Source organism: Pseudochaenichthys georgianus, chromosome 12 (genome assembly GCF_902827115.2).
Source record: "Pseudochaenichthys georgianus chromosome 12, fPseGeo1.2, whole genome shotgun sequence".
NCBI lineage: Eukaryota > Metazoa > Chordata > Actinopteri > Perciformes > Channichthyidae > Pseudochaenichthys > Pseudochaenichthys georgianus.
Window position 1 is genome coordinate 19761547 of NC_047514.1, and position 17126 is coordinate 19778672.

Below are 17126 nucleotides of genomic sequence, written 5' to 3' on the forward strand. Positions count from 1 at the left end.
TGTTGTCCTCAATCCCCAGGGTCCTCCGGGCTCCTTTGATTTCCTGCTGCTGCTGATGGCAGACATCCGTAACGATATCACTGACCTGCAGAACAAAGTGTACGGGCGCCCGTTGCCCTCTCCGGGGGAGGACTTTCCTGCAGTCCCTGACAGCTGGAGGGACACCCAGGACAATTTGGAGACCGGCTCAGGTGAGGACTACAAGGAACCTGCACCTCGAACAGGCGGAGGATCAAAGAGAGACAGGAAGTGGAAACCAGCGCGAGAGAGAACAGACTTTAACTGGAATATTTAAAAGGGTTTGGTTTTATATATGATACTGTCAGGTGTAAATATTTAAGTGTATGCTTTTTTATTTAAACAGAGTGTACTGTATGCCTTTTTATCACAGAGGTTTATTTTTATATGATATACAAGAGTTTGTGTGACTATTTTTTAACAAAATTAGTTGAATGTGCAAATGCATGAATGTGCAAATGCATGAAACACATGTTTCCTTCAGATGTCTTTACTTTATGTAAATGTTTCTCTTTCCCACAATTTGTATAAGAAATAGAGCCACCAAATGTCTAAATAATAACACATCTAATGAAAGATTCCTTTGCCACATGGTCACCAAAGTAAATATTGAACTCATTTTTCCAAAATACACGTTTCCTTTTTTCATAATACATACAAAGATGTTGGATCGATGTTTGATTCTCAGTTGTTGGATAGTTCTCCACCAGAGGGAGACATACTCAAAGCCACTCAGCATTTCTGAGAAACGAATGGCTGACCAATCACACTCAAGTTCAAACTGTCAGCTATTGACTCTGAGAATGTGAGTACATCATATGGTCAGTCAGTAAATGAACTTATCTGAGTAAACCTTTATATAATCACTGTGAGGAAGGTATGAAATCATGTTTATCCGTCAACATTCAGCTTATCCTGCAGCGACATGACATGCTTTACTTCTTTATACTTTTAATTATAATGCTGTGTTATGGCTTTATGTGTTCCCTGTGCTGTTCTCTCCCAGCTCCGGTAGCTCTGGTTTCAGGTGTGCTGTGTTGCTCAGCAAGGTGCACCTGAGCTGGGAAGGCGTCTGCCGTATGTCTTTATATTAATACATCCTATGGATTTAATAGTTTAAAGGCGTCTTCTGTGTTTGATTTGGGCGCCCCGTAATATGGGGTTTAGCAAGCTAAAGCTTAAAATGCACTCCCGTGCACACAAAAGTATAGCACTTGTTTACCTACTCAAGGGGCTGAGTTATGATGACTTTTACTTCACTTTTGATACTGTTAATACTTCTATACCACTCTTCACAGTGCAGTGCCCCAACGGTCATTCAGTACCACTCTAAATCCACTAGGTGGCAGTCATTCCTCAGTCAGTATGAGCACTGTGTGATTCATTCCCTCTGATTGATGCACAGCACTCAGTGTTCAGTGAACTCATTAAACTGTGCAGTATAGTTCACAGAGGAGCACGTGACCATAATCAAAACACAATTATGAATAAGAAGTTCACCCAGCGTGGATAATCTGTGTTTTCTTGTTTATTTTCAGACTCATTGACTGAAATTAGATGTTCTTACTCAACAATATTTCATGTCTTTCCACTAAAAGATTGTTTGACAACAAGGCAGGCTGCCACCAGCGATGAGACCAACTCAAAAAGCCCAGATGAATACACGTGGCCTGTCTCTGAGTAATTGTTGTAAAAACTAAATGTGAACCTGTTGCATTTTTTCCCTGGAAGAAAGCATTACATTAGAACATGAGATTCAAGCAACTTATTTGCATATTTTTTTCAACTAAATACTGTATCTTCATATAAATGAATATGATCACATATCCACGAATCATTTCATTCATAACACAATCAAAAACCATTTGTTAATTTATTCTAGCGCCACCTTCATTTAAAACGATCATTGTTAACATGATGCGTATTGGTTTCACAATGAGCCCATTTCCAGAGAACAGTACATGTCATGATTAAAGAGGGGCTGGAATTAAAGTCCTGTACACATCCTTTTAACAAGCTTCTGTCGTCTCGCCCGAGCAAAGACAGACACAAAAACGTGGCATTATTTTTGATCCAAAATCCCTTGTGGAAGTAATTAATCACCATCAAGGGAGAGCCTTAAAAGATTTCCAATATTTGCTGAAGTGCCCCCTTGTTCCTAATTATATCTCCCTGCTTGTCCCCCTCATTATTTAGAACTACCCACAAAAAGATGCAACACTGAATGGGGACACCCCCAGCCCCCTTTCCAAAAGAAAATGTTTAATAGCAAATGAATGAGTGAGTTACTGTGCTGCGATAAAAGCCTTAATGAGGTAATTTTATTAGTAGCGGCTGCCCAGAACTGATGGAGACCGGTGGAGGAAACAAACAGATTGAGGCAGCAAAGGGAAAATTAGTGTTGCCCAATTCATTCATTAATGCATTAGTGCGGGCAGCAAATTAACTGCCCCAAACATCCCCCATTCAGTGAAGATTATGATGAACAAAATACATTGTTGCCCTCCGACGTAATTACAAGACACTGCAAATTCAATTCTAATGAGGCGAAAGGCACCCCCTTAACATACATCCCCTATTTCCCCTCTAAAAGGGCTTAGCCTTGTTGAGGCCTAAGTTTAAGGAAGTATTGAGAGTGAAGGAGACAATAATGAGAGATCGGCCTGGCCTTAAGTGCTTTCTATGCTGCAAGCAGGTAGAGAGGATTGAATGGCTCTCTTTCTGGGACTCCTGGGGGGCCTGTCTTCCCAGCACAACAACACTTGGCCCTGAGAAAAGGGCCCGCTGAGGAGCCTGGAGGGTGAATGGACCTGTGCTGCAGCGGGTCAAAGTGAATGGCCACAAGTTCTTCAATGATTACAAACTATGTTGTGCCGGCCCAGCTACACACATGTACACACAGAAGCACACGGAGACGGCCCTCACCCTTCCACCTCTCCCTCTCATTGAGTTATCTTTACTCAGGCTTTGTCTCCACTAATTGGAGCTGATGAGGGACTAATTGGTAGCTTTTTTACAACACCCAGTACTTAAGCAATGGCCAGCCGAGGGAGGCAGCATGAGCAGAGTTAATGAGAGGCTTTGCCCAAATGAAAGCTTTAAAATGGGCCCGTTTCACAGAATGGGAGAAAAGGAAAGTTGAGAATATCTTTTGTGTGCTCTACATCTTTCACTTATGTGCAGGTATCTGAAAAGAAGAGGGAGTGGTGGAGGGCACACAGTGGTTGCCGAAACGGTGAGCACTTGTCCGCATAAAGGGATCTGTTCGGTATTGTTTGGGGCCCATCGTTTAGTGTGTCTGTTAATAATGAGAGAGGGCCGCTCTTCAAATGAATGTGGCAAAGTCCTCAGTGGAAAATAAGTGCCCTCTCTTGGCTGGACCACACTGCACCGTGTTGAAGCAATCTGAAATAAAGCTTTAGTCCTTCGCCATTGTTGAGGGTGAGTGTGTGGCCTATGTGCACAGACAAATAATATAGCAGCGAAGCCAGTCAACACTGTTCTGATGTGGGGTCTTCGTTAAATATTAGTTTGGAATAATCATCACCACAATAGGGTTTTAGATTAAATAAATGCTGCTTGTCTCCTCTTTGATTCACTTCAATTGGATGTGTTTTGCATCAATCCAGATGCTCAAATAAACCCAAAATCACACCCTCCTCATCCTCCTCTGCGGGCCAGCTAGATATTTGCATCATGGTGGTAAACTTAAGAGCACAGTGGGTTCGACCGCAGGATATTTCCTTAGGATGCAGTCGTCTCAGCAGACATTTTGTTCATGTGATAATTGGTTGCTTTGTGCTTTTCAGGTATGAATAAACACCATGAACAACAATGAGCAACAGGCTTCATTAAACTAAGCCCTGCTGTCACACCAGGAGGCGACAGGCCACTCTCCCTTTCCCCTAATGCGACATGGGCAATACAAACATCTTTAGATCCCCCAGGAACAAGAAACCCCATGTCCAACACAACTCTTCTTTGTTCTGTCCCATAAGCCCAGTTTAGGATCTGTAAATGTTGACTCATTCAAATGAAGGCTTAGATACACACAGCGAGCGGAGGTGACTTCGACAATCTTAAGGCACATGCGTTATTATGGTCACATGTATACAGTAACGGCAGTTAAATATAGATCAACTTCAAATAAAGTGTTATGTTCAGGCTCCAGCAATATTTACTACAGCATCCCATAATTCCTGGCCACATATTTGCACTGACTCATGTGATAGGCTATTCACCGTCTCAGTGACCCATTAACATCCTACAGGTTCCCATTGTCCACCGCTAAATGGATACATTAGCATTGCTTTTGTTATTTAAATCCTACATGTCCTTACAAAGAGTGTGGGTTAACTCTCTAATGAGGACTTCCTCGGACAAAGGACAGAGGCGTCTATTTTCTCCACTCTCTAAATCCACTCGTAGCCTGTTAGTTATCAAGAGTTTTAAATGTTAGTTAGCATGTCCTTTATAAGGGAATTCACTTCAAATACTTTACTTTTATTCCTATTCTATCTTTATTTACATTACTCGTAAATGCACTTAGAGAACATTAAGAACAAATATTTCCCTCAAATATTTATTTTCAAAGTTGCAATATATATATATATCTAATATATGCTGAACGGTCACTGTGTGCCCAACATGAAACCGGAAGAGAGAGCAGACACTCCTGTCATAAAACAGATTGTATTAGATTAATTATGATATGAACCTCTTCTGCACAGGGAGGGACACATTTGTTGTGACAGATATTTTTTTGTCGGCGCACAATCAAAACCAAGTTTTACAGGTTCGTAGAAAAATAATTAAAGTTTCAATTGTATATTTTTTGGACAGTTCTCATTGATCTTTATTCAATGTGGATTCACTAGATTGACTAATAACCCCTTATAAAGTATAACTGTGTAAATGATGTAAGTGTATGTTTAAGTGGGGATAGGATTGGAACTGCTAGCTAAATTGTGCAGTTTGGATCAGTGAAATGATTATCACATGTTTTTGGAAGTGAAAATGCACTGAAACAGTAAAAGGAATCCCTAAAGTAAGACATTGTTTCCTAAATGACTGCAGCATGAAACCTGAAGACTGTACACCTGTGCACAGTCCTTCCCACTTGCTGATCACTTGCCATTATATCCAACATCCCTAGATTAGTGTCACTACAATGGCCTGTTTGTTCCTGAACCCGTAATCACAGGCCCTCACAGAGAAGCTGCACCTCCAGAAGCAATAGGAAGAAGCTGGCTGAAAGCAAATAGAAAGCGAGTGACACATAATTGTGTCATCTCCCGTCTCCTGCTGAGGCTTTCAGACTGCAGTGAAAGCTCCAGCAGCCAGCACAGCTACGTCACTTAACCTCTCTCTGACCTCACACAGGCGGACGAGCCGCTCCGTGTGACAGTCTGATTGCTAATTCAGCTAATTTGTAGATCATGTGTGCCCGGTGCAATCTGTGCATGATTCAGCAATGATAAAGATATGTTTCATATGCCTTACTTGTTAAAATTCCTCTCATTCCATTCTAACTTTGTTTGTTTGTCTCATTGAAGTAACTTAAGAAATAAAGGCAGTAAATGACCAAAGAAGTGTCAAATAGTGTAAAGGAATTAAAGCCAATATGCCATATTAACATTGAAATTTGAGTTAAAAAGTGTGATAATGGTATATGGACAATATTTACATCTTTAAGATGAATGCATAACATCGAAACGTGTCTAATACATTTCCAATAAATATGTTTTAAGTAATGAGCATTAGATTAGTATAAACATTAGGTATCAGCAGTTTAGTTTGTGGGAGGGAGCACACATATTGTTAACTTGTTTGCATTGTTTAACTGTTCTCCACCCTAAGTATCAGTTCCTCCCCTCCAGGCACACGCTTTCCTTTACAAACCCTTATCAACACCACCCAGGAAGAGATATGTGTCCTTCTTGTGATGTTTCACTGGTATTTGTTGTTTAATGTGTACTTTATTCTGATGTATATGGGTTATTGAACATGTAAAGAAATGTTAAACGCAAATTGGGAAATTGTGCAGTATAATCAATCATTAAAAGACAAAACAACCTTATTTGCAAGCCTACTTTGTATACATATTCCCTTGATATACAGTATGTTACATCTGTTCATGTCAATAATATTTATCTTCCTGACAACGTTACCTGTCTACAGGTTTAGGAGGGTATTCTGTTACGATTACTTAATACCTGTATACAAATGTAATCAGTAGCATACTCAAAGTGTTTACAATATAAAAGTAATTGAACCTGATCCCTTTCTGTTTACTTTTGGATAAAAAATGCGACCTCATCAGCATATGATATTCTTTTCATTTAAAACAACGTATTTGTGACGGTACCCACAGTATTATATATATAAATCAGGTGTGCATACTAAACTGTCAAAAAAAAGGAGAAACACAGCAAATGCATGCAATATACAGGCCTAATTAATGCAGATTAAAGGTGGGGTATGTAATTTATTTCAGAAACACTTTTTGTTATATTCCATGGAATGCTCTTAACGTTCAGATAGCAATGAATATATTAAATGCTTTGACAATAAATACATTAAAAAAAATGCATCTGTGGAAGCCGTAGCTCTGTAAAAAGCACGACCAATCATTTTAGCCGGCCCGGCTAAAATAACTGGATGGCCTCCCTGCAGGGGCGGATCTACCGGGGTGGCAACTGCCACCCTAAAAAATAGCCTTGCCACTCCAGCTGCCACCCCGGTTGGAATCTTTGTTTTGAAAGAAAGTTGTGGCTCATCGGACATTTATGATAGAAAATCTCTAATGTCCGAGTGCAAGTGAATGCAGCACAAGACGCGAGCCTTGTAACCCCTCCCCCGGCCCTGGCGCTTGCTTGGAAATATGATTGGCGGCGATTTCATTTGAACGGGGGGACAGCGCAAAACGAGAAGCATTCGGACCCAAGCAGACGGAAGGAATGAGGTGTTTGTGCTCTACAATGACAGAGAAGAGACTGTCAAGTTTGGCTGTACTCAGCATTGAATCGAAACGCACTAAAGCTGTTGATCTTAATAAGTTTGTGAGGCGTTTTGTTGAACAAAATGGTAATCGCCGCATTCAGTTGTAATAGGCATGCAGAGGCGCAGGAAGGTATTTTGAGTGGGGGTGGGCTCCGCTGTATAGAAAACTGTAGTTTCCCCACAGCAGCAGACACACATTTATGACGTCTGCTGGTGCAAGCGCATCATAAACACGTCGGATATTGAAAGTGCAGTCGGATTCTCAAAGCACCGCAGTCTCTTCTCCTAAGTCCTTTTGAAATCTCCTATCCACTATCCCTTAACCCCGTGACGTTTCACACAGAGGTCAAGGAATAGACGATAAGGATAGACGATAGGAGGTCAAGCCTTTCCTTTCTTTTAATGACTTTGAGAGAGTAATACATTGTTTTATATCCACTGAACTGGATTACTGCAACGCTCTGTACATTGGAGTAAGCCCTGTCTCGCCTACAGCTGGTCCAGAATGCTGCTGCACGCCTCCTTCATTTCATTTAATTTCAAACCTTTATTTAACCAGATTGGTCCCATTGAGATCATAGATCTCTTTTTCAAGGGAGACCTGCAGCATATAGGTTCCACATGAAACATAAAACAATAAAGGACATTATACATTATATTTACAGGATACATAGTTATAGACATTTACAAGTGCCCAATGTATCAGCAAGCATTTCATTTACCCTAGCTTTAAAAACATGCAGAGGAATGAGATTGCTCAGTTTCAATTCTTGCTGAAGATTGTTCCAAGCAAGTGGAGCTGCGCACATAAAAGCTGTCTTACCTAAGACCGTCCTTGCTCTTGGCACTCTTTAAATTGGCTACCACTCCATTTTAGAATATCATTTAAAATGTTATTGTTTGCATACAAAGCCCTAAACGGTTTAGCCCCACCGTACCTGGCAGATCTTTTAAAACCATACACACCCACGCGGTCACTGAGGTCTGCTGACAGACTCCTTCTGGTCGTCCCTAAATCGAGGTTAAAGCAGCGAGGAGACAGAGCCTTTGCTGTTGCAGCTCCAAAATTATGGAACGTATTGCCCCTCCAGGCTAGACCTGCTCCAACTCGGCCTGCTTTTAAATCTCGTTTAAAAACCCACTTCTTTTCCATTGCATTTACAGGCCAGGTGACACTTGTGCTTTTACATTTGGGTTTTTATCTTACTAGTGTTCTGTACTGTTTGTACGTCATGTAGGAAAAGTTATTCAGTCTGTGGCTTCTGATCTGGTTTCATTGTCTCGTGTTTTACATTAGTTTCATATCCTGTCTATTTTTTATGTATGTGTGCTATGTTTTTATACAGTTGTTGATGTACGGCACTTTGTTCAACTCTGTTGTTTTTAAATGTGCTATAGAAATAAAGTGGATTGGATTGGATAATGACCAATGACAATTATTGGGAAATAGAAAATAAAACTGATGATATAACAAAAATACTTTATTAATCTGTTTGACGACCAATTGACAAACATGACGATGTTAAAAAGTGGTAAAATGTTGAAAATAAAACTAATAAAAGTCATAATAAACAACATTTAAGTGAAAATACAGTGAATAAAAAGTTATGATTAAAAAAATGATTAAATCTTAATAATAGAAATAGGTAGAATAAAGGAAGTAAAGTAAAAAATAACTATAACATGTTATCACATTTAAAACAATGATATTGCACCTTTTAGAGCTCCTCTAATACACTTCAAAGGGTTTGACAAGCAATTGATAAAAATGTGAAAATAAAATAGATTAAAAACAATAAAAAAAAGTCATTCAAAAATACAATGAAATGGAAAATAAAGATGATAGAGTTATAAAGTACATAATAACCAGACCGTAATGATGTATTTTATTTTAAATCAGATTTCGTTCAGACCCGCAGATCGGCCGCACCGGCCAAAACACGTCTCTTTGGATCACTTGCTGTCTCCTCTGGGTTCTGGTTCTGGTTCGGGGGTGTAGAACTGGAACGTGACGCAAAGAGGGACCCCGGTCAGAGCGGTGCTTAGATGGATCTTTAGGGTGGGGTCTGCTGTGGAGAAAGGGTGAGGAAATTGGGGAAGGGGATGCAGAGGCGTCCACATGTGGAAGTACATTCAGGAGGTCAGCAGCACTCGGAGAAACATCCACAAATAGAGCTATGTTAGCTGGGTCTTCACTTCAGGGAGGAGAGGGAGGGGGTCTGTGGAGCTCTTTTCAAATCAAGAGGATGTTGTAACCGAGGCTCTGTGTAGGTCAGAGTCTGAGCGCTGCTCCTCCTCCTCCTGGAATGAGCCAGTTTGATAAACCCTCCCTCTTCTTCCTGCTCAGAGGCCGTTTCTCAATCTCGAGGATTCTGGCTTCCAAGCCAATATTTCAAGGATGCTACGTCATCGAGTGCCGCCAAAGTACTGTTCCAATCTCCAGCATACTTGGAATTCCACCGAGGCCGCGTCCTTGGTTTGGGGGAAATTTCGAGGCTGCACATGGGTAGACTTTGCGTCCTTAAACACAATGCTTTGCGCACGGACCAATTTCAAAAACCCTTGAGGAGAATGGCTGAACCAACTCAGCAGACATTTAAATGTAAGTATGTAGTGGCGTAGAACATGTGTTGGTAAATGTGTTACTTTGTTAAATTTGTTACCACCATAAATGTGTTCCGTGAAAGTAAAGCAAGTTCATAATTAGATAGACATCGTGAGGTATTTATTTTCGGTAGAGTTTATGTTGAAACCGTTAGAGAGAGTGGCACACTTGTTAGCCTGTTCCATTCTTCTTCGTTTTTCCGAAGCCGTGGCTTGGAAGTATACTTGCTTCGTTTCTGAAGGAAGTGACTTGGAAGTACACGACTACCAAGCCAGCATCCTCGCGATTGAGAAACGGCCAGAGAGCCAGCTCCACTCTGTATTTCCTGGTTCCTCCCCTTCTGTTAAGATCTGTCTGTGGTTTTCTGTCTGCGTTGTGTTTTGTCTTGCTTAGATCTGTCTGTGGTTCCCTGTCGTTAGTTTCCCTGGTGTGTCTGATTACCCGATTGTGTTCACCTGTGGCCCCTGTGTTTTCTCCTCCCTCCTCACCTGTGTCTTGTTTGTGTGATTAGTCTTGTGTGTATTTAAGTTCTGGTTTTTCTGTCTGTCTTTGTCGGTTCGTCTTGTGTATTGACATGGTCTGCGGTGAGTGTTCTGTTCTGTGTTTGTTAATAGTTAATAGTTAATAGTTAGCCTTGTAATAAAGGAGCTATTTTGTGTCACATCAATCTGCATTTGGGTCCTGCTTCCTGCTTCACACATCGTAACATTACGAACCGACCTAGAATGGACCCAGCGGACAGTTTGTACAAGGTGGAGTACAATTTGACATGTTTGAGGAATGACTTTAAATATGCCTCCAGTAGTGAAGAGAGGCCGTCCGTTTTTTCTACGGCACGCCAGGAGGTAACCTCAAGGCCCTGGTTGAGGGAGTTGCTACCCGAGTGGGTGGAGGACTTTTTTGGCAGCTTTGAGGTCAAACCTGATTCCCGGCCTGCTAGCCCCAGGCATGCTATCTCCATGTCTCCCAATTCCCAACCTGGCACCATACGCCTTGGTGGGTTCCGCCTGAAGTCAACCCGTGCTTCTGCCCCAGTTCCTGCTCCTGTCCAGGAGTTGTATTCCGGAACTCGTCTGGCTTATGGAGGTCCACGGAGTATTCAGGCGGCTGCTAAGAGGAGTCGTCGCAAGGCCAGGCTAGCAGCCCACCCAGAACTGGGTATGGAACAATGGCTGTGGTTCCATACCCAGTTCTGGCCCCAGCAGCCATGGATTCGGCTCCAGAGCCGGACCTTACAGCCATGTTTCCGGCTCCAGAACCGGACCTTAAAGCCATGTTTCCGACTCCAGAACCGAACCTTACAGCCATGTTTCCGGCTCCAGAACCGGACCTTACAGCCATGATTCTGGCTTCAATTCCGGCCCCCGCAGCCATGGTTCCAGACCCAGCTCTTGCCCCAGCTGCCATAGTCCCTTCTCTGGTTCCCTCTCTAGTCTCTTCTAGAGTTCCCCCTCTAGTCCCTTCCCTAGTCCCTCCTCAGGTCACGTCTCGAGTCCCATCTCCAGTTCCCTCTCGAGTTCCCTCTCCAGTTCCCTCTCGAATCACCTCTCGAATCACCTCTCGAGTCCCCTCTCGAGTCACCTCTCGAGTTCCATCTCTAGTCCCTACTCAAGTCCCTCCTCTAGTCCCTACTCAAGTCCCTCCTCTAGTCACTTCTCGAGTCCCCTCTCCAGTCCCCTCTCGAGTACCCTCTCCAGTTCCCTCTCGAGGTCCCTCTTCTAGTGCCTCCTCTAGTCCCTCCTCTAGTCCCTCCTTTAGTCCCTCCTCTAGTCCCTCCTTTAGTCCCTCCTCTAGTTCCTCCTCTAGTCTCTCCTCGAGTCCCCTCTCTAGGTCTCCTCTCGAGTCCCCTCTCGAGTTCCCCCTTGGTTCCCCTCTCGAGTCCCCTCTCGAGTCACGTCTCAAGTCCCTACCCAATGTCCTGGTCCGTTGGAGGTTCCGCTGGGGGTCCTGCCAACTCCATGTCCTGTCCCGTTGGAGGCCCCTTCGACTACTCCTCTGCCAGGGGTCCTACCAATCGTATGTCTGTCCCGTTGGAGGTCCCGCCGTCTACTCTCCTGCCGGGGGGCTTGCCAACCCTTTGTCCTGTGCCGTTGGAGGCCCCGTCGACTACTCTCCTGCCGGGGGTCCTGCCAACCCTTTGTCCTGTCTCGTTGGAGGTCCCACCGTCTACTCTCCTGCCGGGGGTCCTGCCAACCCTATGTCCTGTCCCGTTGGAGGTCCCGCCGACTGCTCTCCTGCCGGGGGTCCTGCCAATCCCGTGTCCTGGTCCTCTTCCGTGGGGGATCCTGCCGAGGCCTGTCCCACCAGCTCCGACACCAGGTCCTGCCCGGCCTCCGGCGCTGTCCCGTCAGCGCCTTCCTGCCCGGCCTCCGGAGCTGTCTGGTCTTCGCCCTCTGAGAGCCTGGCCCTCTGAGAGCCCGGCCCTCTGAGAGCTCGGCCCTCTGAGAGCTCGGCCCTCTGAGAGCCCGGCCCTCTGAGAGCCGTGGTCTTCACCCTCGAGCCCGGCCCCTGAGAGCCGCGGTCTTCGCCCTCGAGCCCTGCCCCCTGAGTGCCGTGGTCCTCGCCCTCGGGCCCGGCCCCCTGACTCTTCCTGCCACTGCCTTCGCCCCTCCATAACCCCCTTTTCAAGCTCTGCCTTGCCCCTGGGCCGTCTGCCCGAGACCCCTTCCGGGTCCTCCGCTGTGCCCCTAGGCTGTCAGCCCAAGCCCGTCCTCCAGACCCCCTCCACCCACCCTGTTGGCCCTAGTTCTGTGTCCCTCCCTCCTCACCTGTGTCTTGTTTGTGTGATTAGTCTTGTGTGTATTTAAGTTCTGTTTTTTCTGTCCGTCTTTGTCGGTTCGTCTTCTGTATTGACGTGGTCTGCGGTGAGTGTTCTGTTCTGTGTTTGTTAATAGTTAGCCTTGTAATAAAGGAGCTATTTTTTGTCACATCAATCTGCATTTGGGTCCTGCTTCCTGCTTCACACATCGTAACACCTTCAGATCCAAACTGAGGAGGAGGGGTGTAACCAGCATGTGGGTAAAGTACATGAGCTGATAGGCCACATTCACTGCACACAAACAGCTGTTCAGATAACCTGTAGCACTAGTTTCAGCTCTCAGGAAGTGAAACTCACACAGGAGTTCAGCTGGACCGGGAAACCTTAATATCTTGTCCCATCTGTCTGGATCTACTGAAGGATCCTGTGACGACTTCCTGTGGACACAGCTACTGCATGAAGTGTATTAAAGGCTTCTGGGACGGAGAGGATGAGAAGAAGATCTACAGCTGCCCTCAGTGCAGGCAGAGCTTCACACAGAGGCCTGTCCTGCGGGAAAACACCATGCTAGCAGCTTTAGTGGAGGAGCTGAAGAAGACTGGACCCCCACCTGCTCCTGCTGATCTCTGCTATGCTGGAGCTGAAGAAGACTGGACCCCCACCTGCTCCTGCTGATCTCTGCTATCATGCTGGAGCTGAAGATGTGGCCTGTTATGTCTGCACTGGGAGGAAGCTGAGAGCCTGTAAGTCCTGCCTCGTGTGTCTGGCCTCTTACTGTGACAAACACCTCCTGCCTCATTATGAATCAGCTGTCTTTAAGAAACACAAGCTGGTGGAGCCCTCCAAGAAGCTCCAGGAGAACAACAAGGCCACGACACGGTGTCAGCTGCAGCAGAGAGGACTGAGAGGCAGAGAGAGCTGGAGGGGAGTCGACTCAACATCCAGCAGAGAATCCAGGACGGAGAGAAGGAGGTGAAGCTGCTTCAGCAGGAGGTGCAGGCCGTCAATGGCTCTGCTGATAAAGCAGTGGAGGACAGTGAGAAGATGTTCACTGAGCTGATCCGTCTCATGCAGAAGAGAAGCTCTGATGTGAAGCAGCAGGTCAGATCCCAGCAGAAGAGAGAAGTGAGTCGAGTCAGAGCTCCAGGAGAAGCTGGAGCAGGAGATGGCTGAGCTAAAGAGGAGAGATGCTGAGGTAAAGCTGCTGTCTCACACAGAGGATCACAACCAGTTTCTGCTCAGCTACCCCCCCCCCTCCTCACTGCCAGCCCTCAGTGAAGCTACACACTCCTCCAGCACCAACAACCGTCCTCTGAGCTACTTTGAGGACGTGACGGCGGCCCTGTCAGCAGTCAGAGACAAACTACAGGACGTCCTGAGAGAGGAATGGACAAACATCTCACCGACTGAAGTGGATGTTTTACTGTCAGCAGCAGAGCCCACCACCAGAGCTGGGTTCTTCACATATTCACAGGAGATCACTCTGGATCCAAACACAGCACACACACAGCTGTTATTATCTGAGGGGAGCAGAAAAGCAACATACATGGGACAAGAACAGTCTTATTCCCAGACAGATTCACTGGATGGTCTCAGGTCCTGAGTAGAGAGAGTCTGACTGGACGTTGTTACTGGGAGGTGGAGTGGAGAGGGGGAGCAGTTTGTGTAGCAGTCGCATACAAGAATATCAGCAGAGCAGGGTGGGGGGATGAATGTGGATTTGGAAACAATGACAGATCTTGGTCCTTAGATTGTAACAAAATCAGTTATTCATTTTGTTACAACGGTATCAAAACTCCCGTCTCAGGTCCTCCGTCCTCCAGAGTAGGAGTGTACCTGGATCACAGAGCAGGTGTTCTGTCCTTCTACAGCGTCTCTGAAGCCATGACTCTCCTCCACAGAGTGCAGACCACATTCACTCAGCCGCTACATGCTGGAGTTTATCTTGATTATGATTATGGAGACACTGCTGAGTTTTGTAAACTCAAATAGCCTGAAGTCATTTGAGGAACTCTTCTACTTCTTAAACTCACCGTGTCTCCATCAGAGCTGATTGTTCATGTCTTCACTGCAGAGATCAGCTGTCAATCAAACATTATGGGATGTGCTTCAACATCTTATCACGAGTTGTTCTGTAGATGTTGGACTTTCGTCCGGCTCCTTCTTGTGTCTGTTTAGCCATGGAGGCTGTCACTGCTCAGGAGGATCCTTGTTCACCTGAACTGATGTGTAAACTTTGCTCTAAATATGTGTTGGATATTTCTTTTGATTCATGTTGTTGTTTCTCTTGTAGTGCACGAGTCTTCAGAGAGAAAGCAGCAGAGCTTCTTTTATTGTACACATTTTATTCTGGCCACTTTCTAAAACAATAGAGACATTTATAATCACATGTATTATATGTATGACAGATTAAATGTTATTGTTGCCCAAATTAACTACACATGAGTTCCCCAGATGGTTATAACACTTATTTCATCATAACATTTATTATTCTCCTGTAAATAGCTTAGAGTCTTTGCTTGGGAAATAAATTGTATAATATTACAGTTATTGTTTTGCACACTAGTTGTTGTCCAAACAGAAAGTGGGTACTCTGATGTTTTATAGAACATTATCATGATAATAATCAACAAGGAAATCATGTATGATTCTGTTTGAAATAGCTGAGATTAAACACATTCATGGTGTGGATAAAGTAAAACTGATCATGAAATCATTGAACAGACTTTACTGATGGGGTGTGTGATCAAATTAAATGTTTGGATAATTAATAAAGGTTTGTCTTTCAAAAACAAAAAAAAGGATGTTCTTCTTGTATTATGTCCAAGCTGATGGAGAACATGTGGAAGTGGACCGTCCTTACTCATTCATGTTACTCTCTCTCCTCTCAATAAGTGATCCGGGGCGTCACTCCCCAGCTTAACCAATCACTTCGCTCTATTCTCACAAGCCTATCATAGCGCTCCGCTAACCCTTTTAAGTCTGCTCTCCCCCCTCTGTCAGCTGTCATTTCAGGTGACTCAATGCAAACCCTCGTCCACCCCAATCCAGGGTCAAGCTAAGCCCCTCCCCTTCAGACCAAACCCAACCATCCATTCACCACCACCAGTGTCTAGACCCCGGGGGGTTTCATCGGATAGGTTCTCCCCTCCCGAATGATACTCCCGCAGAACGGGGCCTAATCACCAAAACTCCATTACGTTCATTTGTGTATTCCTGGCAATAAATATGTATTCTTACATCAAAACCGTCTCTCCTGATTGAATAACTGAGTTTCCTCCTGAAACAAAGCACAGTGTTCATCATCACCGAAACCGTGCCGCGCCACACTAATTGCGCCGCATAAGTTCATGGGTGCGCCGTATTTTCGGCTCAGTTGAGGCACCCTCCGCAAGATGAGGCCCCCTCCGCAAGATGAGGCACCCTCCGCAAGATCAGGCACCCTCCGCAAGATGAGGCACCCTCCGCAAGATGAGGCCCCCTCCACAAGATGAGGCACCCTCCGCAAGATGAGGCCCCCTCCGCAAGATCAGGCACCCCTCCGTAAGATGAGGCCCCACGCAGTCTGCATGATCGGCCTGTAGCGAGGGATGGCCCTGCTTATTAGCTGGCCCTAACGTGTAAAGTTATACAAGCATTTGTACCAGTGCTTTTCACAACTCTTGCAGGCCAGAGTAGCTGGAGTGATTCAACAACAACAAAAAGACATAGGCCTATCTGAGAAGTGATCAGGATGAACAGAAAGAGGAAAAGGAAAAGAGAGTACACTGAAGAGACCAGGAGGGTCAGAGCAGGAGGAAGCCAGGAAGAGATCAAGACATTAGTGAAGAAGAAGAAATGTATGTGAGGAATAAAGATGAAGTGTCAGAAAAAGGGACAGAGGCAGTGATCAGGAGGCAGAGGAGACTACAGCTGGACCACATGGTATGTTATTATTCTCCTTGCATACAAATGCCATTATAGCAGCACAATCTAGCGGCTCTTAGTATTGACAAATATTTATCGAAATGTGTTTCTGCACAGGTCACCTTTAGCTCTCTTAAGAGATGGGTGATGTCATTTGTGTACTTCATTATAACTAAGTACCTTTACTGTACTTACAGTAAACAGAATTATAGGGTATCATGAGTATGTTCTGCTGTTTTATACTATATTTTAGTTTGTTGGTCTGAACACCTTGTTTCTCTTGTGCATTAAGTTAGGGCATGATTTAACAATACATAGGTTATATACAGTATAAAATACCACGTATACTGTCCGCCCTCCCATGCCACCCTGGCATGACCTCTTGCTCCCCTTTTGCCACCCTAAATGTTCTAGAACCGCCACTGCCTACCTGCCTCTCAGCCTTCCATCTGTGCACAAACTTATCTCATGCCCTCATTGGTCATGTGCGCGTTCGTTTGTGTTGGAGGAGGGGCTCTAAGGAAGTGGCAGAATTTTTCCGGCTGTGTATGTTCAAATTCTAGCGCACTCGAGCTGGTTTCTCCAAAATGACCTACCCCACCTTTAAATTATAGGGTTGGCCTGCTGAATGGTATAGTTTACAAATTCTGTTTTAGTTTATTCCATGAAAGTCATGTCATCTTCAAATCAACCCTGAAAACTCATCTGTTCAACAAAGCCTTCCAACATTAACTCACTCTCCCCCCCCCCTGCAATGTAACACTTCCATTTCTGCCACCTGTTTTATGTCTTGTCCTTATATGTTTCTTTGTCAAGCGACCTTGGGTTGATGAAAGG

The 17126-nt window shown here is 44.7% G+C and overlaps 1 protein-coding gene and 1 pseudogene across 2 annotated transcripts in view; both read left to right on the top strand.

Annotated features, from left to right (window-relative positions):
- The window catches only part of ccbe1 (collagen and calcium binding EGF domains 1), a 63531-nt gene extending 57434 nt beyond the window's left edge, over positions 1-6097 (top strand). For both annotated transcript variants that reach the window (XM_034095870.1, XM_034095871.1), the window contains exon 11: positions 20-6097. In XM_034095870.1, the coding sequence (XP_033951761.1) occupies positions 20-295 (276 nt within the window). In that variant the 3' untranslated portion in view covers positions 296-6097. The remainder of the gene's footprint in view (positions 1-19) is intronic.
- Positions 771-14375, top strand: LOC117456589 (tripartite motif-containing protein 16-like protein; annotated as a pseudogene).
- The last annotated feature ends 2751 nt before the right edge of the window (positions 14376-17126 follow it).